The 22,574-nt window shown below is 42.6% G+C and overlaps 1 protein-coding gene across 3 annotated transcripts in view; it reads right to left on the reverse strand.

Moving 5' to 3' along the window:
• The window catches only part of birc6 (baculoviral IAP repeat containing 6), a 142,922-nt gene that overhangs the window by 51,333 nt on the left and 69,015 nt on the right, over window positions 1–22,574 (reverse strand). For all 3 annotated transcript variants that reach the window (XM_083922527.1, XM_083922528.1, XM_083922526.1), the window contains exons 60-64: window positions 17,761–17,960; window positions 15,954–16,287; window positions 15,243–15,460; window positions 13,117–13,281; window positions 11,563–11,734 (exon numbers count right to left, since the gene is read on the reverse strand). In XM_083922527.1, coding sequence (XP_083778653.1) covers window positions 11,563–11,734; window positions 13,117–13,281; window positions 15,243–15,460; window positions 15,954–16,287; window positions 17,761–17,960 — 1,089 coding nt within the window. The remainder of the gene's footprint in view (window positions 1–11,562; window positions 11,735–13,116; window positions 13,282–15,242; window positions 15,461–15,953; window positions 16,288–17,760; window positions 17,961–22,574) is intronic.

A 22,574-nucleotide genomic window follows, 5' to 3' on the forward strand; every position in this document is an offset into this window, starting at 1 on the left:
CCTCCCTCTCCCGCCATCATTCTGCTTGGTTATGCAATGCACATTCCTCCCACGGAGAATAACTGGTGTTGGAGACCTACCGTAACACTGCTGTCACTGGCGGTAGATGCAGCTCCATATTGCCATAGCGACTGTCTGGCGCCCGGGCTGCCTTTGCCTCTCTACACACGTCTGCTCCATGGGATTTTGCAGCTTTTCCTCCTCTTTTGGAATATCATCTGCCAGACTCAACTAATTCAGGGACGTGCCAATTCTTACCTAGCTCAGTGGAGGCTGGGTGTCACCGAGACACTATCAGCTGATCCTACAGACACACTCATGCACAGTGGTGGCATGTTTGGCAAGGGGGCTTTGGTGTTGGGCAAGAGGCTTTTTTGAAAGGCACTAATTGCATTGTTCCCCAGAGGAGTAAGAAGCAAGCGGAAGGTACTCTACAGAACAAGGGGGTGTGTAGATTCACTGATAAGCTGGGGAGGGAGGTGAAGGAGTTTAGGGGAAGCACTGATAGGGTCTCAAGAGAGAGAGCAGACAGAGAGGATGGGAGAAGTGGTGAGGAGGCGGGAGGGAGCAAATGGGGAGAGGGTATCTCCTCGCTCCCTGAAAAGAGGCTGCTAATGCTTTAGCAGCAGCAATGCAAACCTGCTGATAAAAATCAACTGTAAAGATTTGTAAGGGAGAACTTGATCAAAAGGGAAGTCAGGGGGGGGGGGGGGGGGGTTGTTGAACCTGACAGGAGGCACTATAGATGTAAGGAGTAGAGAGGTGGCACAAACAAGGTTTCACTAGAGGAGCTTCTCAGCATCGTGAAGTCACTGGGCACTTCTACCTTCTGTTCCCCTCTCTCGTCGTTTTGTCTGTCGCTTGCAGGCACTGGGACTGTGGCCACACAGCCGTTCTCTCCCCCCTTCTTCCATGGGTCTCCACATGTAGCATGCCTTTGAAGCCATGGTTTTCCAGTGAGGATCCAAAAAACATGTGGGATATTGTTGTCTTACACCTTAGACGCCTTAGGGTAAGCCACTTTTTCTTCATACCATTGTTTATTTGACTGTAATTATCTTATTTCTTGAATTTCAGGGATCTCTGTGTATTTAGTGATATCTGTACTGCGTGTTGACATGAGAATTGAAGGGGATGACGATGTTTGTAGTTCTATTCCCATATGAGCCCAAGCCAAGAATGATCCTGTTTACCTTTTTGTTCACACATTTCTCTTTGAGACAACACTATCTTCAGATCCTTATCCTTACTTTCCTCCCTACTTAAAGGACCTAGGGCTGGAGGGGTGGTTAATCATTAATGGAATGTGAAAAGAGGTGGGTGGGTGTGTGAGGGCTCTAAATGGCAGCATTAAATCATGCTTATTTTGACATAGGGGAACGTTATTGAGCAATACTGGTGGCAATTCACCAGTTTCCTTGCAGATAATCCAAGGATGGGGTTGAGTGAGAGCTGGCGTCAAGCCGGCTGTTGTTAAGGAGCTTGGCTTCAAACTGTGGCAGGTCATAAACACTGGTGTTCACAGACTAATCTCCTGACTGCTCTGCAGGGCCGTTGTTTTGTTCGATTAACAATTGATTTCTTTCTGGTCAGAAGATTATGTTAGCTGAAGTGCCCAAAGTCAGTGCTGTTTAGGACTGTTTTTGCACAAAAACAGGAAGATTAACAAGAAGAGGAAAAAAAGAAGCAATGCTAAGCCTTGGAAGCAGCATTCTAATTCAGAGTTCTGTTGTTGCTTTCTGAGCATGTGTAACAACTTCTGACATGGTCTCCATAATTTCCTTTTATTCCAGATTAGTGTCCCCTTGCCAGGTTAGGTGAGTATCAGGATCATGGGCACCACAGTCATCACCATAGAGGATGTGCAGGCACTGGAGGTCAAGGAGGAGCAGGAGGAGTCCATTTTGGCCATGTTAGGCATAATTGGCACATTCCTGAACCTCTTTGTTATAGTTTTTGTTTATATCTACACCACACTGTGAAGTGCTGAAGCAAAACATATAGGATTTCTAAAAACCTGCCATCGAGAAGACTGAGAACTGTTGGGAAGGACGGGTCGATTACAAAGGGACATGTGTTGGGGAAAGAAGTTTGACATGAACTTCTTCCACAGAGAGCGGAGGAGGACACTGGACAAACTGGATAAGGCTGAAGACCAAGAAGCCATATTGCCAAGTCACAGCCAAGAGCCAGGGAGATAACAAAGGGCTGGAAGACATGGCAGAAAAAGGGCTATGCTGGTACCAGGGTGAACAGAGCCAGATGGACACTAGCAAGCCCCCATCCAGAACAGACCACCCTGTGGCCTGATAGGAATACAAACTTCTACCCGATCTCATTTGTTTGGACTGCTGGACTCTCCACAAAGATGAGCCAAACACGACAGTCTTGTGAATAACACTGACGCTCTTCGGTTTATTTTAACTTACTTTTCAAGATGGTGGGCGGGAAGTAATTGCTACTTGCATGGAAGGGCATTTAAAGTTGTACTCCGTAATATTTTCATCTATTTAATTGTCTTTTAAGTTAATATATCACAGAGTGAGTCAAAACAATGGTGATTGATCGTATAACCCACTAAGAAAGCACTTGTTGCCTTTTTGCAGAGTATTCAAATATCTGTGTCTGTGGAGACATTCCCTCTCTAGATGCTAATAAGTCTCCATGTTAGTGACACTGATGACAGCAGCTGTTCTGTCGGCCTAACTCGTCACCAACAGCTATGCTGTGTTCACTTGTGATCAAGAATTGGGAACTTCCAACTTGAGTCAGGAACATGTGTGTATGGATTTAAGAGGGTAACATGTAGGGGACGTACTGGAGGTAGAGAGGTGATTCAATAAAGTTTACAAAAAAGCAAAAATAAATAAATCGTCAAGACACAATGACTTTGAACGTGACACGATGGAACCCAAGAACAGGCTCGCCTACATCTCACTACCAAAGAGGCTGCTAAAAACAATGTAACTCAATTCTTATGGAGTACAACTTCAAGCAACATGATTAAAAGTAGAGAGAGCTATCCTAAGAAGTTTCTCTGGGGACACTTTTGACCACCATATTCAGTCTGTCTTCAGGGCTAAAAATGTCATACTGTAGCTTCAGGCACCCTGTCAAAGATCACCCTTACCCAGAAACTGCCTCTGGGCAATCTCTGCTGTACCATCATCTCCTTAAAAACTGTTTAGGAATTGCCCTGGAAAAAACATAAAACAATAGCACATAGTGCTGAGGATGAATTTCTAGAAACGTTAAATATATTTTCTAAGAAAACAGGTCTGTTATACATCAGCAAGAAATGAAAGAAGGAAACCAACTTGTCATTAAACCATGCAGTGGATTTACATGTGAAATTAAACTGGGCCCATCTTCTTTCTTTTTCTGCATCTCTGTGCACATTTTGAAGTTGGTGTGTGGGAGGGGGAATGAAGAATTCTCTTATTGAATTTGTTCATGTTGATTTTAGGGTATTGGGAGCAATCTTTTTCCTGTATCAAAACGCCTTTTTTAAAAATAAATATTTGACTTAAGTCTAGATGTATTGTGCAATAGAGGACATTTGAACAATAAACATCAGAGCATATGAATAAGGTTAGCCTCAAGTCTTATCTGTGAGATACTACAAAGTGTGTGTGTGAGGATTATGGATCGACCGATATGGATTTCTTAGGGCCGATGCCCCTTTTTTTTTTTTTTCAGCCTTAGCCGATGACCGATACAGACTGCCGATTTTCTTGAGCCGATATTTGGAGCAGTTATTACTTTTGCTCCCTCAATTTACATCATAAAAATTACACCATAACGAAAACAAATGTTATGAGTCTCAATTTTTAAAGAGGACCGTTCAATGAACTTAAAAAAGGTGTCTCCAGCAACAGGGAGCTGCCTGTGTGTTTTGCTTACGTTGCCGACAGTAAGGGCAAGCCCACGTACACCACAAAGCCCGTCTGACCAACTATCATTCTCTCTTTGGCTCTCAGCGGAGGCGGTCGCATTTTTCCTTCCCTCCTCTCCCTTATCTTTCCCTGCTTTGCTTCTCTTGTCTCGTCTAGTCTTCTGTCTTATGTATTTCTTTTGAGAGATTCTCTCCGCACTGCTCTCCGAACCTAAAGAATCATGGAATTGATCAACTGGTCTCTGCACGCTATTGACACCATCTTCTCGACGAGAAGCCCGGGTTCGGGGGAACCTGACTGTCCTGCCGGAACGTTTGCAGCTGGCTACACGATGGACGCGTGGGAGAGGTGGCGGGTCGTGTGCCTGGCGGTTCTTTCTGTGGAGGACGTCGAAGACATCTACCTATTCGGAACCGTGATAACAACTTCCCTGCTGATTGGAATAGGCACGGGCCTGGTTTATCAGAGAATTCGGGAATCCATGGCAGCTGCCAAGAGCCCCACATGGCTGCCTGGAATGATTGAGGCGGTGCGAGTCATGGGCACTCAGACTGTGGCTTTGCAACGTGGACAACTTGAGCCGCGATGTGGGTACCATCAAGGAGACGCTCATGGCTTTGCAAAGGAAAGTGGATCGTATTGCTGACCAGAATGGACAAAGAGAGTAGCCGCGACATTGGAATGTGGCTGCTCGTCCCAAACCCAAACAACCCCAATCTTATCCTTTTCGGCCTCCCCAACCAGCAGTGGCCTTGGCCAAGGCTGCTGCTGGAACAACATCTCCCCTGGAGAACACTGCAGTGAGACGCTCTTCATTCCTTCCCCCACCTCCCACAGACACCTGCTGATTGTTGACTCTGCCTGGGTCATGATCAAGGCCGTCTCCGTTGGATCAGACTGAGGCACCGAGGCTGTGACGCCGGGCGGGGTGACGACCCAGGCTCACACATACAGTGACATTATACATTTATACAGATATGCATCCACCCTCCTCCCCCTCTCCCACGTCTCTGCAGCTTTGTACCCCCCCAGTGAGACAGACGGGTCCGTGACCAGCGCCGACTATGGCTGCAGGTCCGGGTGGGTGCTGTCTCCTGGGTTACACCCCCCACCCTCACCCCCTCCCTGTTGCTAGTCTTGAGTTTTTCTGTTGTAAGAGTGATTATGTGCTTTTGTTGCTGAGGTGTTTTTTTTCCTGTTCCCACACTGCACTCCCTCTGGAGTACAATCTGGGGGTTGCCTTTTTTTTCTCTCCTCCCTCTCCTCATGTTATGCTGTAACTTTCTCAATCCAATCCTGCCTCCTGTCCTGTCTACCCCTCTGTCACATTGTATGTACATGTATGTTTGGACAGGTGGCACTGCAATTTCGCTGGTACTTGTGACTAGTGACAAATAAAGGGCTTCATCATCATCATCATCATCATCATCATCATCAACTTGGAGAAACATGGAGCTGACAGACATGAGGTATTGTTCAAAGAGTTCAGAGAGCTGCAGGTTAGAGATAGATAACATTAATATCCCCCAGATGTAACATGAACTCAAGCGAGTGTTTATTTTGTGACGAGGCAGTCAGGGCTAAAGCTAACTGTTTAACTGTCCAATGTGGTTCAGACATCTCTGTATGTAACAGTTCACACTGGAGACATTAACTTTACCAGAACATGAGCTGGAGTTTACAAGTATGATCAACAACACAACAACGCTAAGAAGATGGCAATGGCCAAAGAAATATAAAGATAATAACAAACATGTATTTGTTTTCATATGTCCATGTTCTGTGACAAATCTTTTATATTTTCTTATGGAACAGCTGCATAATCATTTCATTGTTATAACAAGTTAAGTAGCTATAAAGCTCAGCAGCTTTAACAAATATATATATATATATATTCTTTTAATTTGACCTTTAAGGTTAAGGTGTTTTATTATTAAAAATAAATCATTCAAAGTTTGGCATTCTGTCATCTAATATTATTTTCCATTACTTTTGATGATTACGCCGTGGTATCGTTTCGGTATTGAGATATTTTGGGCAGGTATTGTACCGAAGTCATAATTTTGGTATCGTGATAACACTAGTGGTATGGGAGGTCTTTTCTTGTCAGCTTGAGCTTTACAGGTTATTTACTGCTCTTGTCTAAAAACATGACTTGAAACGGAAGTGAGTGGTGCAACCAGAATGACAACTTCAATCCAATCTAACAAGCAGGTTTGAGAGCATTAGCTGAAGTAGACTGTAACAATAATGATCATTAGTGTGGCACCCCACCTCCCACTCCATCCACTTGAAAGTGCCTATCTACCCATTTCAACTGTGAGGATAAAAGCCTATGGTAATAGAATCAACATTTCCATGGGTGAGCAAAGGCATATCCACAGGAGCGGTAATGAATGAAGGTGCGTAAGAGTTTGTATATAGTACTCCTTCTGTGTGTGTGAGGTCACGCACTTCTGTTAAAACCATTCTTTTCTTACAAGGCTGGGAAAATGAAAAATTGAACAACCTGTCTGAAGCATCTAATGATGAAACCCCACTGTTCACACTTTATTCAATTGTGGGGACCCTCCATTAACACACACACGACTGCCCAGCAATACAGGGATTGCCTTCTGTTCCACATATTCTCCACGGTATCTGGTGTGATGAATCATTACCAACCACCAGTCATGTTCAGATTACCCTCCAACATCATGCACACGCCCATTCAACATGAATGATGGACACAAAATAACCATTACCTAAGTGGTGTGGCCTGCTGCATCTTGGATTAACTTTAAAACGTGTCTGTCTTGGACCAGTAAACAGGGAAACGGAGGTAAACAAACAGATGGCATGTAATGATAAATATAGCACAAACATAAAAAAAAAAAATCCCATATCAGATCCAGAAACCTTTTAGTGTCAAACAAAACATGCAAGAAATTAATTCTTCAATTAAGATAAATTAGTATTGTGGTGACATTCAAAGTTATTAGTGCTCACTAATGGCTAAGCTTCTTGTGATGGAGTGCCAGGCGACAGTGGGAAACTAATGAATCGCAAAAAGCGCTGCCAAGACAAATGATTAATGCGGAGTTACACCGATGGGGCAGAGGAGTACTAGGGCAGTTGATGCAACTAGAAATAAAGGCATGCAAGCTGGTAGGGAAGGTAAGACTCAGGGGCAAATAATTAGTGTTGGGGGTAGTTAGGAGAAATGAGGCTCCATTTGGGTGGGGGGGTTATTTCTCTCAAGGAGGTAGGGCGATGTGGCAGTGAATTTATTCGATCTCATTCACGCCAACACCAGTGTTAATTACAGCCCAGAGGACTGTTAATCGGGCTGTAAGGTCTGACTTAACACCCTTTCAAAATACGATATCCGGGTCCAAATGCTCCGTTGAAACAAAACAGACAACAACAGTCGGAAATGTGAACAATTAGGATCACCTCTTTGGTCAGTTAGACATCTTTTTCATCCATTAGAAAGAGGTAAAATGACAATCACGTTGTTTTTTGAAAACTCAGATCTGTTAAAACAACAGGGAACACGGCACTGCGGTGTTGGAGAAATACGAGGCTTGGACAAGCTTGGAGCCTGAAATCCCTATTTTAAAAGGGTGTTACGTCACGTCTTAACGGTTGGGTTGTCAAGGTGGTTGGTTCTTTTTGGTATTGTGTGCAAAAAGCTCTGCTTCCTGAGCATAATCAGCTGTGTGTGCTGCTTGAGTTGTAGTGAGTAATGAACATTTTAATTTTTTTTTTTTCTTTTAGCTCACTTCGATTAAACCTATTTACACTAATGTATACCTCTACTTAGAAAGCCCATCCCGAAAACTGAGATGAGCCTGACTCAAGACCATCATCAAACTGGCTATCTTAATATCAGCTACAGGTAAGATTTTTCTAATCTTTAACTATCATGTAAATTACATACTCAAAGTTGTTCCTTGCACATTTCTGACATTGTTTAAAGCAAATGATACCCTGGAAATCCAGACCCTCCGCCAACAAATTTCAGTTGGCTCTGGGCACTATCTCTGGAGCTCATTAACTGTCAGAAAATCCAGAATCACACATCAAATCGTACTATGTGTTATGGGCGTAGTCTTGATAGTAATCAACAAAGATGGCGATGATGAACAACTGTTCTTTGAAACGGCTTTGGCCTGACTCTAAGTCCAACTTGGACTTAGTCTTTCCTTTAATAAATGAACAGAAGTACATTTATGAACAGAAGTTCAACTCAAATCTTTTGTTTGCAGAAAGATGTATTTGCTGTTATGCCGACCGTTTACGGCAAAAGTTAGCCCTGCTGGTCGCTAAACGAATGAGGCTTTGTGTTATTTAAAAAAAAATAAATGCTAGTACAGCAGTGGTATAGCCACAGCTGATATTATATCAAATTATGAACAATAAAAAACAATATTTCAGAATAAATCAAGTATTTATAATTAGTTCTCTAACTTTGATCTCCACTGTAGCAACCGTGCCACTGTTTCTTAAAGGTCCACAGTGTAGGATTTAGGGCGATCTATTGTCAGAAATGGAATATAATATTAGAGGTAGTCTGTTTTCTTCACCTTTAAATAATTGTTGTGTTTTCGTTACCTTAGAATGAGGCGTTTATATCTTCATATGGAGAGTTTTTTCCCCCGACGGAATCTACCAAGTTAGTACAAACCAAACACTGACACTAAACAGGGCCATTTGCGTCAGCCACCGTAGTTCTCCTACACACCTGGCACACAGGGAGTTTCGGTTGGTTGCAGTCTGCAACTTCACCACTAGATGCCACTAAAACCTACACACAGGACCTTTAAAGCTGCAGTCGGCAAGTCTGGCATATCAACAGTTGACTCAAATTTCAACTGTTTACAACTCTCACGCCCCTCACCCTCTACCACTGAGCTCCTCAGCGCTCTCCAATCGAGTGCTCGGCACCAGATTCCTGTGAACACGCGCTGTGGATTTTTGCAAAACAAACTTTATGTGCACGTAGAGGCGCGTTTTTTTTTCTAAAACAGGATGATTTATGTTTTTCTATGGGAGCAGAGTGTCAGCTTCATTGAATATGATCAAACAAATGTTGCAGACGGGGACTTTGACATAAGTTTGCCACCTTTGCACTGACATTTGTTTTTACCTATCAGCCGAATAATGTAAAAATAGGATATAAACGCATATAGATGATCAAATGTACAAAATCAAATAAACATATGGTCAATCAGTTACATGAGTCCTTCCCTGATTCTATTCTTCTTACGTGTTGCTTTGCAATAAGCAGAGCACAGACATCATCTGTTGACCCACTAGCAGCTCTTCTGACTGAAGCAGAGAGGCTGTCACGCCTGACAGTTTTTCATCACAGGCAGCTACTCCTGACATTTATTGACAGTTCAGAGCTCCCGGGCAAGTGGCTTTTATTCAGGAGGAGGTCTAGGAGCCCCCGGCTTTCTTTTGACTTTAATGCGCGCGCGCACGCACGCACGCACGCACGCACGCACGCACGCACGCACACGCCTTTACCATATAATGAGTAGCAATTACAACACTCAATGCCTTTTATCAGCTGTTATTTAATCATGAGGCCAGGGGCACATTAGCACACACCAGCATATGCACACAGAGATCCCCCCCTGCAGCATTAGACACACAGAGGTTGCACACATTCAACTGAAACTGGCTCTATGAAATCAGTCCTATCCAAACTCAACACAAAAGGGGCCAGATCAGACAAAATGTAAACTCCTCTGTCTGGTTCCCTTCAACTTGGATCACTGCAGCTGGAGCAAGTGTGTGATAAAAGCAAGGGGAACCTCACTGTTCAATGTGCTTTTCAACAATTTTCTGAAAGAAACTTCTCTATTCCAGGCAAATGTTAGAGATGTTGCAGCTTGGCCACCTGGAGCATGAAATATTCCAAGACAGACATAAAACAAATTGCCAATTTACAATATGATGCAATCAAATATAACAGCACCACAAATTACAAACCAGAATCAATGATGGGGTAATGAAAGGATTCTATATACTACTTTAAAACATGGAATTCAGTGTTAAAGTGTAATTCCGGCATCCCAGGGTCTTTTTCTGCAATTAGATACATCAGATAAGCCACCAAGACAGTTTTTTATGTAAAAACTATTAACGGGAGATCCAGGAGAGTTGCTAACAGCCAGATGTGGCTAGCACTGATTAGCTTGGGGCAGCACGGTGAAGGCATTCAAACGTCTTTTTTAACCACTAATACTGCTCAAAATAACACCAAATCTCTGCAGCAGCATGAGAAGAGTCCCTACACAGAAAACAAAGCACCAACAACATAGTTAGTGAACCCAGAGTTTATTAAAAGAGTGTTTTAAAGACTTACCTACTGGCCCATGTACCAGCTCCTCTCATAGTAAAGTTCATTCAAGTGGATTACCAAAGTCATTCCAAAAGGAAGGAGCCCATTGGTGCTATGTTTTATGGATGGTGTCTCTGACAAGCTGTGTCTCATTTTACTTATACTACTGGAACTTCAGTGTGATTCAACAGTAAGACACGCACATCCACAGACAGTTTCCACTATAACTCAGAACTAGAGAGCGGCTACACTGCAGTGACTCTAGCCTAAAGTTATCACTGACATCAAAGACCAGAGTCATCCAAATCCACGATCTCAGCATCACAGGCCTCCAGCTGGCAGCACTTCATATCATGAGCAGAACTCCACAGACAACTCTTCTCGGTCAGATTTTGAGAGATATTCTAATCCATTTATTTTATTCACACCTTTTAATAGCTGTTGACCAAACAGTCTAAACTCAAACTTACCCAGAGCCTGTTGAGAGACTGTTGGGACTGTTAGTTTTGTCGGACGCCTTTATATGAGCATTGGCCTATCACATAAAATGCAGGGAACAATGCTTGGATTATTTAGAAATGGTGACATATAACCATATATATATATACTGTATTTATTCTTAATTTAAATGGTTACAAATTGCATGATACTGAACATGTTTATTTAACCATTTTTTTAAATGTTTTCTGTATTTTCCTAGTGTTCATTTCTAAAATTAGCCGACAGTGTAATATATTGTACGTATAATGTATGATTGTGTTCTATTATAAAGTTATTTGTGTAGGAAAGCAGTCTTCAGAGTACTTCTGCAGAGTCTTACCGGTGCACAGTCATATCAGTCATTGGTGAAGATGTCCCTCTAAAACTGGTATCAGTCTCAAAAACCCCAAATTGGTCGGGCCCTGCTTTGGTCATCTGGTTTAGTGATCCATGTTATATTTGTCACTAAAGATTCTGCCGTATAAAATGGAACATCAATGTCCTTTTTTGTGCCGGTTAATCCCCATTCTGGTAGAGAAACACATGTCACGATGAACCGGCTAAAGGCACAGTATGATATAGGGAATGTAAAAGGTATGTAGTTTTGCTTTCATGGACACCGGGTCCTCATAAATTGTCCACTGCAGTTTGACAGGTGATCGATCATACATTTTTTTTTGTAGTAGTAACATTTCCAACTTTGGACTTTGCCTCATGCTCTGGGTCTTTTAAAACATTTCTCCTTAGCCAACCAGTAGCACCCAATGTAAAATGCGGTAAGGTCTGGTAGCGGCTGCTATTGTTCTCAGCCTGCCAGATGTCACAGTGCCATCCTTTTACTTTGTGTCCTACCTGAGTCGTTGCGTAGGTAGGAGGACATGGCAGGGATGAGGCAGGACTGACTCAACAGCTCCTGGAGCACCGCTGGCAGTGCTGAGCTGTTGTGGGATCTGCTGTCTGCTGAACAGGCATCGGCACTGTGGCAGCTGCTGGAACCTGCTGGGTTGATGTAGCTTGCCAAGACCTTGTGAACAAAACAATGTAGACATACTGTAAGATGAATGAGAAATAAAACACGACTACCTTTTTTAAACTGACACATGAAAGTCCAGACTTTTGTGTGGATTTTTAAACATGAAGTGTTTGATTTTGTCACAATACAATTGAAGTTTTGTTATTACTCACTGTGCACATACAGAAGTTAAATAAAAATGATTTAGCACGCTTTCACATTATCATCACTTTAACACAGATGGAATAATTAAAGAATGTTGCTGATGAGCTCCAGGTTAAAACTAGGTGCAGTAGGATGAGAGGGGTTGGCCCCCCAGGAGGTGGGGTGCTACAGAGTAGGGAGTGTTCTTTCTACAGGAACTGGGGGTTCAGTGGAGGAACTGTGTGACCAGGGAGCAGAGGATTCAACTTGTGAATGAATGAGAGTCCCTCTAGGAGTGACTGAAATTTTAAAGCCTGAACCAGAGACTGCCTCAGCAACGTTCTGAACCAATCACAAAAACCCAATGAACTTTATTGCTGTATAAATTCTTTGTGAAGGGAGGGCTCTCTGCGCTCTTTCTGGCTCATTGATTGCAGCAACGGATGACTGACCCCAGAGAGAACCTTTGGTCAAGCAGAAAATTCTTTGCTTGTTTTTATAATAAAGATTTAAACTTTAAGAAGTGATCTGGCTTTCCTTGAGTAAGAAAACGACAAATTAAATGACCAAACTGGGACAATCTCTGTATTTGACCATGCTATGTTATCATGGTACAATTGCCTATGAACTAACTCCCTGTTCAGGAGTGTTGATTGTTATTAAGACATTTAAGGTACTTTTATTCAAGAGGCACTTATAAATGGACAGCATTCATATAGTACTTTTCAAGTTGGGGAGCTTAAACCAGGAACTTTAAAAAAGAGGGTCCATGGGCATGCTCCCCTGACTGCTATGTAGGATTCAGTTCAACTGTTTTGTGCACTCCCAAGTCCCTCGCCTCTTTTCAGCTCGCCTACTTTAAACTATTTCTCCCTGGGATTATTAAAGTCTTTCTGATTCTGCCAACAGTGACCACTAAATGGAGTCTGCTACCGTCAACAAGCCATGAACCACTTTCGGGAAATGCACGCTGACCTGCCAAGTTCAATCCCAAAACTGTTTTTATATGAGTTTGTTCTACAATTTGGGACCTTGAATCTCCGTCCAGAGGTAAGGTGCGGAAACCCTTGGAGTAAATAGGCCAAAGATACAGGCAGATGCATACATAAATACATATACATAATATTGTTTGTAATATAACACAATGTGTAGACGTGTTAACTCCTACAGTCCTTGGTAAAGCTAAAGGGCTACAAATACTCTGTGAAGTAACCATATTTCTAAAATCTTGCTTTGATGAGTAGACTTACCTGCAGTAGACAGGTGACATGTTCCTCTTCTAGCCGTTGTTTGGTGAGGGCTTGCTCAACGTCCCAGCCCGAAGCTGTGGATCCAGTACCAAAACCAGTTCCTTTTGCCCAGTACAGCTGCTGCTCTTCACTGGTCCCCGCACCGTGACAACTGGGTATCTGCGGCTGTCAACATATGAGATAAAGTATAGGGTTAGAAGGATGGGATTGAGTTGGGGATTTTTTTTGTTTTGCAAGGGCCGCGGATTGGAATGGAACCGGAGCTGCTGCAGTAAGGACTCAGCCTTCAGTATGGTGCACACACTCCACCAGGTGACCGAACATGTGTCCCTTGGAGAGGATTTATGAGCCATTTAATATATGTAGTTTGTATACTGCCCTTCTATGTTTTTAAGGAAAGTGTTAAGAGTATTAAAATGGTTGCTGCATAGTAACGCAAATGTTGCATTTGACTGATCAGTGAAATTCAGCACTGCACACTGGCAACTATTCTCTGATCTTGACATTAATTAGCTAATTGAGCCTTAAAATATCAACATTGTCCTTCAACATAAAAGCCTACTCTCTCGGAACATGCCGTTTTTTGGGACGGGTATGTCTTATATTCAACAGACTGGCTGTCTATGTCTTATTCTCACGTCTGTTGCAGCACATGGATTGGGGGCTAAAGGACAGCCACCAACACCTTGTTAAGTCTTTACCTCACATTCAAGTCATCTGCCCCATGATCCGTCCTCAGCTTTGACAACTCCATAAATTCACACACAGAGGGGGACAGGGAGCTAGCTTGAAACTGGATGCGTTACCACAAAAACAAAAACAAGGCAGATCCTCATTTCATGGAGTTTCCTTGAAGATATCATTAGCTATTTCAAGCATCTTAAATATATTAAGGGATACATTCACACCCACAGTCAGTCCAAACTTAAAATCTCTCGGGTCTCTTAGGGCAGTGTTTCTTAACCCTTTTAGTTTGTGACCAATTAAAATGAAACAATGTCTGCTTTAGACTTTATCCACACAGGTTGGATGTCTATAAGCAGTTCAGGTTGCCCCTCTGAACCTCTCAGAATCTTTCACCTGCCTAACTGATGGAGGCCTGAAAAGGTCAGCTCTTTCAGTATTTCACAAGAAATATGCAAAGATTGACGATAAAATCTAAATTTGCGTAGCAGAACAACATTTGTTATCTTCTCAATTCCATTCATCATCTTGTTATCCCTCAGATCTATCCATGGTAGGTTTCTTGCTAATCTCTATATACAGATCCTGCATATGAATGTAGAATCTATAGGAAGGGCACAAGATTTGGGTAGTGGAATGTTCTGGTTTCCGTCTGTAGTCCGTGTACTATTGACCAATGTCCTGCCCACAAGTGTCATTGGGAATGACACTGAACCCCAAATTGTTCACTATTGTTCAAATTGTGAAGAGCTTTGGACAAAAGCGCTATATAAATGCAGTCTATTTATCATTTACTTTCAGAACTTCACTTAAAGTCCTAGTAGGGTTAAAAGTAGGGACAATATGACAACTGTGAGTAAACCTCCACATCAGCCAAAGATGTGGAGGTTTACTCACATCTGTCCATAAGATTAAAATATATGTGATCTGGGGCGGCCGGTGGAACAGTGGGTAGAGATGTCGCCCCATGTAAAGAGGCTGAAGGTCCTCGAGGCAGCGGCTGCGGGTCAGACTCCGAACTGCGCCCCTTTGGTGCATGCCCCCCCCCCCCCCTCTCACCCCATTTCCTGTCTGTCCTATATAATGAAAGGCTTGAAAACTGCAAGGCTGAAAAGGCTTGATCTACTACAACGGTAAAACAGTCGGCTTCAGTAAAGAATCATTATTTAAAATACCGTATTTCACTGATGTCACAATGTAAAGTGTGTAGGTTGAAAGATGTCAAGTTCAATATAAATAAACAATATTTATACACACACGTGCTGTACAATATCAATACACATACATATATAAAAACATAATACAGACGCCAAACTTTTTTTGTGTGTGGTTTTGTCTTTACGTCTTTAAAGAGGCCGCTAAACGTAAGGGAACAACTGTGTTCAACTCAATTTTTTATGAATATCATTACTGTTTGTATGGGTGCATGTTCAAGGCCATACCTCAGACACACTGGTGCTGGCGTTGGGATTGCGGGGGGCGTGGTGGCTGAGAGCTGACAGACAGGCCAGGATGAGATGGATGGCTCCGATCTCCAGAGCCATGCGTCGTAGCAGAACGCCGTCATCAGTAGTCAGAGGAGTGCTGCTAAACAACGCTCGCAGCACGTGAAACGGCAGAGTGGGTAACACGTTGGCTGATGGAGACTGCAGGATATGACCTAAGAGGATGCCAAAGAGGACAGCTGAATCTGGAGACTAAGGCACTTTCTTCTGGTTTGGGTTTCAAGAGGGATTTACTGGTATGCCAATAACAGATTTCTCAATGTGACAGTTTTCAACTAAATTGTATTTAGTATTTACTTTTATTTTGTTTGTAATGTTTGTCATTATTTGTAAGGAAAAAAATAATAATAATAAAGATTTGGATAACATAAGTTGGAAATGCTTTAAAGCATTGCCACCAATAATAATGAAGCGAACAATAGTTCATTATTATTGGTGGAAATGCTTTCAAGTGTAAATGCTTTCAAGCTACTATTGTTCGAATAAGCCAGAGCGGTAATAGACTGTGTGCTTTCAGGCCCACAGAAACATAAAAGACATAATTAATATTCAAGACAAGAGTCAGGCACTAGAAACACAAGAACAGAGGATAAAGAACTCTGTAGAAGTGAATGAGTATTGGCAGCTCTGTAGTGCTTTCAGACTTACTGCCCTCTCCATCGTCTGTGACACCCAGCACCAGGCGCAGCAGACACTGGGCATGCTTCCTCTCCTTCAGCAGAACCTCTGCATACCCCGGCAGGCGCAGGAACAGGCCAAAAGCCGCCAGAGAATGGGCAGGGATGGGTGACATGGTCTGCACTGAAGTGGATGATGACGAGGATGACTGAGACTGCTGCTTGTTGATGGGCGGTGGCTCGGCTGCAATGGACTCTGGTGCCTCGTACACCAGCTCACCCGACTGCTCGATGGTCACCCACTCGAACTGGTCGCTGTCCTTGGGCTTCTCCTGCGTTGCAGAGGGCACCACAGGGGCGCTGACCTGTGAACAACCATCCAGGAGAGTGAATATGACACTATGCTGACAGGTGAATTTAAGAGAGCAGGGAATCTGCAGTGTTATGATGTGGCCAAGAGGCTGCTTCTTCACGTACTGTAAATGTAAAATACAGATTACGATTCTGATTACTCTGAGATAATCTGCATTAGCCAAAGCCTGCTTTCACTCGGCCGATGAAGACAAATGTCTGCAGACACAAGACTTCAACCAGCTGGACCTACTCGAAAAACTAAAACAGACCCCACTCCAATCAGATTCGATCAGAGACAATGCTGACAATAACACTGTTAAATAAATAAAATAAAAAGCTCAGCAATCTGATGTCTCATTTGTTATTAAATTGTCGTATTTTATCAGATGCAAAAAAACACAATATCAACAGTATATATCAGCCGCTCTGCTCTCAAAATGTCATCAAAATTTGCTGATGAAAAGTCTTCAGTCAACCACTAGTAAAAACATATGTTCCTCAAAACCCAAGTTGAAACATCTTGTTTTGTTCAACAATCACTCTTAATATTCAGTTTACTGTCACAGATGACTGGGTAAGCAGAAATATTCCCTGTTGAGAAGCCCTTGGGATGACCTGTGAACAGATCCCAACATAAAAATAAACATATATGGACCTGAAGAGAGACTTCTAAATAAGCCAGGCTTATTTTGGCAAGACTGAATCTTTTTCACTTGATTTGAATCCATTTCAACCAATTTCCCAGCAAAAGTTGCCATTGCACCTCAGCTTGAACAATGTTGAATTTGCTTTATGGAACAGATTCAAGTGAAAAAGAGTCAGGCTAACTGGAATAGCCTGGTTTATTTTGTAAACTCGCTTTATGGAACGGGCCATAGACTTTTAGATGTTTTTGTTTTGTCAAACTGTGTGTTTTTAATACCATCCTAAAAAAAGAAATCATGATATTTCCTGTCAATTTGAGCAAATTTAGAAAATGAGGTGAGAGCTGAACTGCAAATAATTTGTCCTTCACTAATATACATCTGTGGCATACTTACTCTTATCAAACACAACAAAACAGTCCCAGCAAAACAACCTACTGGAAGAGGAAAACAATAAAACTAAACAAAAAGATTAAAAAGGCCCTACAAAAGTAAGTATCAATGCCAAAATGATTTCATCACATTGAGGATGACAAGAATTTGCTGTGTGTGAAGGATAGTCTGATGTTTTTCTGTCCTTGAACTTACAGGGTTAAAGGCCCCTTTGTTTGTTCCAGGTAATGATGTTTTCCACCAAGTATGATTTAAAACACAACATATTAATATTTTTTAGTCCAAAACAGTAACTACTGTAGGTCCAAACAGTTAATGCACAATAAAATGGAAGTGCATTTCATTGCCCTTGGTTTCATAATAAAACTGAACATGCTTTTCTTTTTACTTCAATGGTACTTTCATCTGCCATGCATATGCCTGTGTGTGGCAGGCCCTGTGTCGCACCTGCTGAATGACGTCAGGGTAGAGCATGGGCAGCCTCTCTGCGATGAGGGCCAAGCCGCCCATGCCTGCAAAGACCTGCAGCGGTGACTGGATGGGGTTGGTCTCCAGCAGGGACTCGTCAGTGGCGGCGTCCACACATTCTTCACCAGGTGTCATTGGTTCATCCTCAGGACAGCTATTCAGCATGTCACAGTGATCCACTGCAAAGAGAGGATGTTGTATGTTCACGTACTGTCTGGGACACGGGTTAGCACGGTATTTGTTTGTAACCTAAAGTCGACTGTGAGGAGAGTGCCATCACTGAAAAGAGAATTCAATTCTTCTTTCACCGTTTGTTTGAATGTAGAACTTAGTGCTTAGTCCGTCATATAGCACAATATAACATAAGGCACTTCCACATAGACTTGTGTTCAGTTGAGGGGTTTAGCACCTGAGCTATCAATCTATTTCTTGTCCATTCCCCGAAGAACCAAAGCGAGAGCAGCAGGAGGAAAAGAGAACCGCTCCATCACTGGCTATGCATTCATCAGCAGGCCTTAAAGGTTGAATACGGAGAATGAGCAGAACACCTCAGTCTAATGTCTCAAGATCGTATTCTCAACAACAAAAAACAATTCCAGCAGTCGGGTTGCCAGGCTTGCCAGTGTGTCAGAGATCAGCGTGCTCCATGTCAGTGATGAATCAAACAGGGGAACCACTCATTTGGACTTTTCAATTAATTTACAACAGTATTTAACGTCACCCAGTCTTCAGCTGGAAGTCCTTCTTTGAGTGCTGTGGAATCCATTATCTAGCTCACAACTCAAAATGATTCTTGTTTCTGTAGCAACAACAGACAACCATGGCAACCAGCAACGCCCAACGCTATTGGCTGCTACAATGGAAACAGAACGGGACAGAAAGTCATTGTCAAATCTGTCCAAAACTTTTAAAATATTAATTAAGACTAAATATACTTTTTATGGAAAAGCAATACTTTCGTATTGCACCCCTCAAAACGCCCCGTGGGTGTATTTATTTTTTTAAATATAGCTTTTAATAAAGATTCTACATATTCAAGCTTTAACGTTTGCAGTGAGGTGGGCCGACCCCTGCGTGAGCTACAGTATGTGCTGATCAAAAAGGAGATCATAAAACAGCTTTTTAATGTCATTGTTTACACTTACAACATGGCACTGAAAACAAAGTAAGACGGTCCAAATGAACAAAGGGTGAAAGGCAAAATACTCACCCCTCCACAAGTACTATCCCACCACCCTTTGACTGTGTTGGCACGGCCTTTGATGATTATATAAAGCTCTGCATGATTGATAAGTCATCTCCAAAAAGCCACTCGTCATAAATTACAGAAGAGAAGATCAGGCAGATGATTCATTGCTCTCTATTTCTCTCTTAGGGATTGTTTTTTTCTACTCCATTCTGTAGTGGACCATGACTGCCCTGGGTCCTTTCTGTGCTGCTGGGTGTGTGATCTCTGCTAAATTCAACAGCAGCCACACAGAGGAAGGACATAACAGATGAATGAGGATTGGCCACATCAAGCGGTCAGTGTAAAGGCAGTGGGCACATTTAAGAATACCATAGTTCATTGGAAGGTAAGAGGAAAATTTGGATCTGCTCATTTTGGGAATGTCAAGGTTGAAGAACATCATGGGGAATAGAGAAGCTTTAGAACTGAACCTAAACGTCACCTTCTCTCATGGAGGGCTTCAAGTGAACAAGTTTCTACCGCCTCGGAACCCACAGAAATAATAAAGATCAACTGCTCTGTGCTTTGACCAAACTGTTCTAAAAAGGCTTTTTTTTGTCCAGGTAGATAAGAGAAGTCACACATGTAGCGATTGTTGACGGCTCCTGCTGTTCAGTTGTCAGAGCTAGCTTTTCCAGTGAAGACTAAGGTAAGGTAAAGGCCTATGTCTCCCCAGAGATCTTGAGTTACCCATGCTTTTATGACCTTTCGTTAGGTAAACCCTTCTCTGTCTGCAGTTAGTAGAAAATGCAGCCGCTTATTCAGTACACCAGTACTAGCCTCCATCCACAGTCTCAGAATAGATTTTATTGCTGTACCCCTCAAAATGCCCCGTGAGTGTAATTTTTCATATTTTTATTTTTAAATGAGAATATAGCTTTTAATAAAGATTCTATATATTCAACCTTAAATTACAGCCAGTATGTGTCAAAATACCATTCTGATTGGTCTGGTAAGCTCACTTCTTGCTAACACAACATTTTTTTCATTTTCAAACCTGTAGTGTTCAGTGCTGCCTGACACTGACTCTAGTGACATCACCTGAGGATATTTACCTTTACAAAGCTCCTTCAGAGACACTTTTTCCACATAAGTGGTAGTACACCTGCCATTCCCCCTCTCTCCCCACTTTCCTGTGCTCTAATATAGAAATATAAATACTTTACAAGAAAAGTGTCCAAGCAACAGCAGAGATACAGGTTATGTTAAGGCCAATGGTTGAATAATGACATGATCCACACTGTAAAGGTTGCATTTTCTTGTAAGGCTGGTCCAATCACAGTGTGGTTCAGGACCCTATCTTTAAATGAAGTCTTGGATACTTGTGGTGACATGATCAGAATGAGGAAAAAAACTGAAATGCAAGAGAGTGCAAGAGTTTCTCTTGGGTGTTCAATCACTGGGAAACAAAATTCATGATGGTCATTAATTCAATTCAATTTATTTATAGTGCCAAATCATAACAAAAGTTATCTCAGGACACTTTACAAACTAGGTAAAGAACACACTCTATGACTTATTTATGATTTACATAGACCCAACAATTCCCCTATAGAGTACGGTGGCAACGAAAACCTTCACTATAACAGGCAGGAACGTCAGACAGGCCCAGCTATGTGGAGGACGGCCATCTGTCTTGACCGGTTATTACTTCCTACATTACTTCCACCTGAGCACCTAAGGCTAAAAACACACAGATGATATATTCTATTTGGTCCTTCAAACTCTGACATCTATGAGACTGAATAACCCATCCATCACAAAACTCCAAACAATGATTCTACAGTTTTAAATCGGAAACTATGGATCGTGGACTGGACATGATCCGTGGACAAATGGTATGTGAGCAGTTCTGCAGTTTCCCCACTGCTGACTAGACACTGACGTTAAAAATTAATCCGACCTAGTGCTGACCCTGGAGCCTGCAGAATCTGATTGCTAAATATAAGCCGTCCTATAGTCACCACATTTATAGACGAGAAGTGTTGCCTCCTGGCAACAACCTGTCCTCACAAAATGTCCTCCAGCAACAACATTCATTTTATCATCTCACTGGATAAGTGACAAATGACACTATTAACATACTTCCTCGTGCCAAAATATTGAGCACAGCATCCCTTGTACAACACAATCTTTCCATATTCCATTGTACATACATGAAATCTACATTCAGATCTAAAAACCCATGGATATTGTACAAGAGCAACATCTAGAAAGCTTTAACTGCCTGAGGGTTGCAAAGGTAAACAGAAGAGTGACTGATTGAATAGATTGCGCTCAAAACCACTCCACAACCTTTTAGACCTCATAGCTCTGTTCTCAAAGTAGCCAGAGAAATAGCCCAGGTGAAGAGAACAGAGCCCTGAACAGGGTACAAGCTCCATTAAATCTGGATGCACGTGGAGAGAAACAGCCCCTGGACTGGATTTCTCTTGCAGCACAACCCATTTACAATGCACCTGAAGTCTAAAAGTTCGTCCCCACGATCGAAAACAACCTTTTTTTTCCTCCGTCATTCTTAAAAAGTTTTCTGTCCACGCGGTCTTGACTCAAGAAATCTCTACGTCCACAGGAAACTGGTGAAACCGGCTTAAAAACGCTGTAGTTCACATGTCAGGCCTGGGTGTGGCGCTGTAACTGCCACAGAAATACACCAACAACAGAGAAGAAGAGACGGGGAGACGCTGTGTAGAAGAACACCGTAGAGTTTCTCTCCAAATCTGGAGACTCACCAAATCCTCCTCCATCCTAGAGACAAATGTGTCCACTGTTTCTGGTGTTAGTGGAGACTTTTGTGCTGTTTTGGACTCTGATGCACCAATCACTCTGCAGTTAGTGTCCTCAACGAGCAGAGGGTGCTGCTGGGAGCCCCTTCCCCGTCCCAAAGCACTCACAGGTGCCATTTTCTCACTACATTTAGAGACCTTTCACACCTTCTTAGACCTTTATTTATAAAAAGAGACTAGAGAGCAGTTTAGCTCCTTATTCAGAGCATCAGGGAAAAGGGAGAAATCTGTGGTCGGCCTAATTCATTCCCATGCATGTGGCTCAGAGTCCAGTTCAGTAAACAGTCTCTGGGTCTGTCTCTCTCCTCTCACGCAGCAGCACTGTTGTTGTTATGCGACGCCGTGGGGTCAGAGGTCGGAGGTGGGGCGATGACGCCATTGTTTAACAAAGTATGAGGTTTCACCGTACAGACCACAACGCCATGGGGGGCATTTTCAAATCTTCCCACCCGGTTTCAAAAGATTCTGTTTTCAGGCTCTGATAACGCCGGCTGCTGTGTGGATGGTCGGGCAAAGACTAAAGTTGTGCGGTAACAGGAAAACGTGACTTTGTGTAGACAGGCCCTAAGTCCTCAGCCCCTATTTACTCACAGTCATCTTAAAATCCACACTATGCCTTTATTTCATTCTCTTCCATTCTGATGGGTTTACATTGGACTAAGGGCAGAGAATGCTCGATCAATGAACCTGTCCAGTGCCAGCAGATGATAGATTAGTGGACAGTATATTGCAGGATTCTACCATATGTTGAGTGGTGCCTCAGAGTCACAACTTAGAGA

The sequence above is a fragment of the Echiichthys vipera genome (assembly GCF_963691815.1).
Source record: "Echiichthys vipera genome assembly, chromosome: 11".
Classification (NCBI taxonomy): Eukaryota; Metazoa; Chordata; class Actinopteri; order Perciformes; family Trachinidae; genus Echiichthys; species Echiichthys vipera.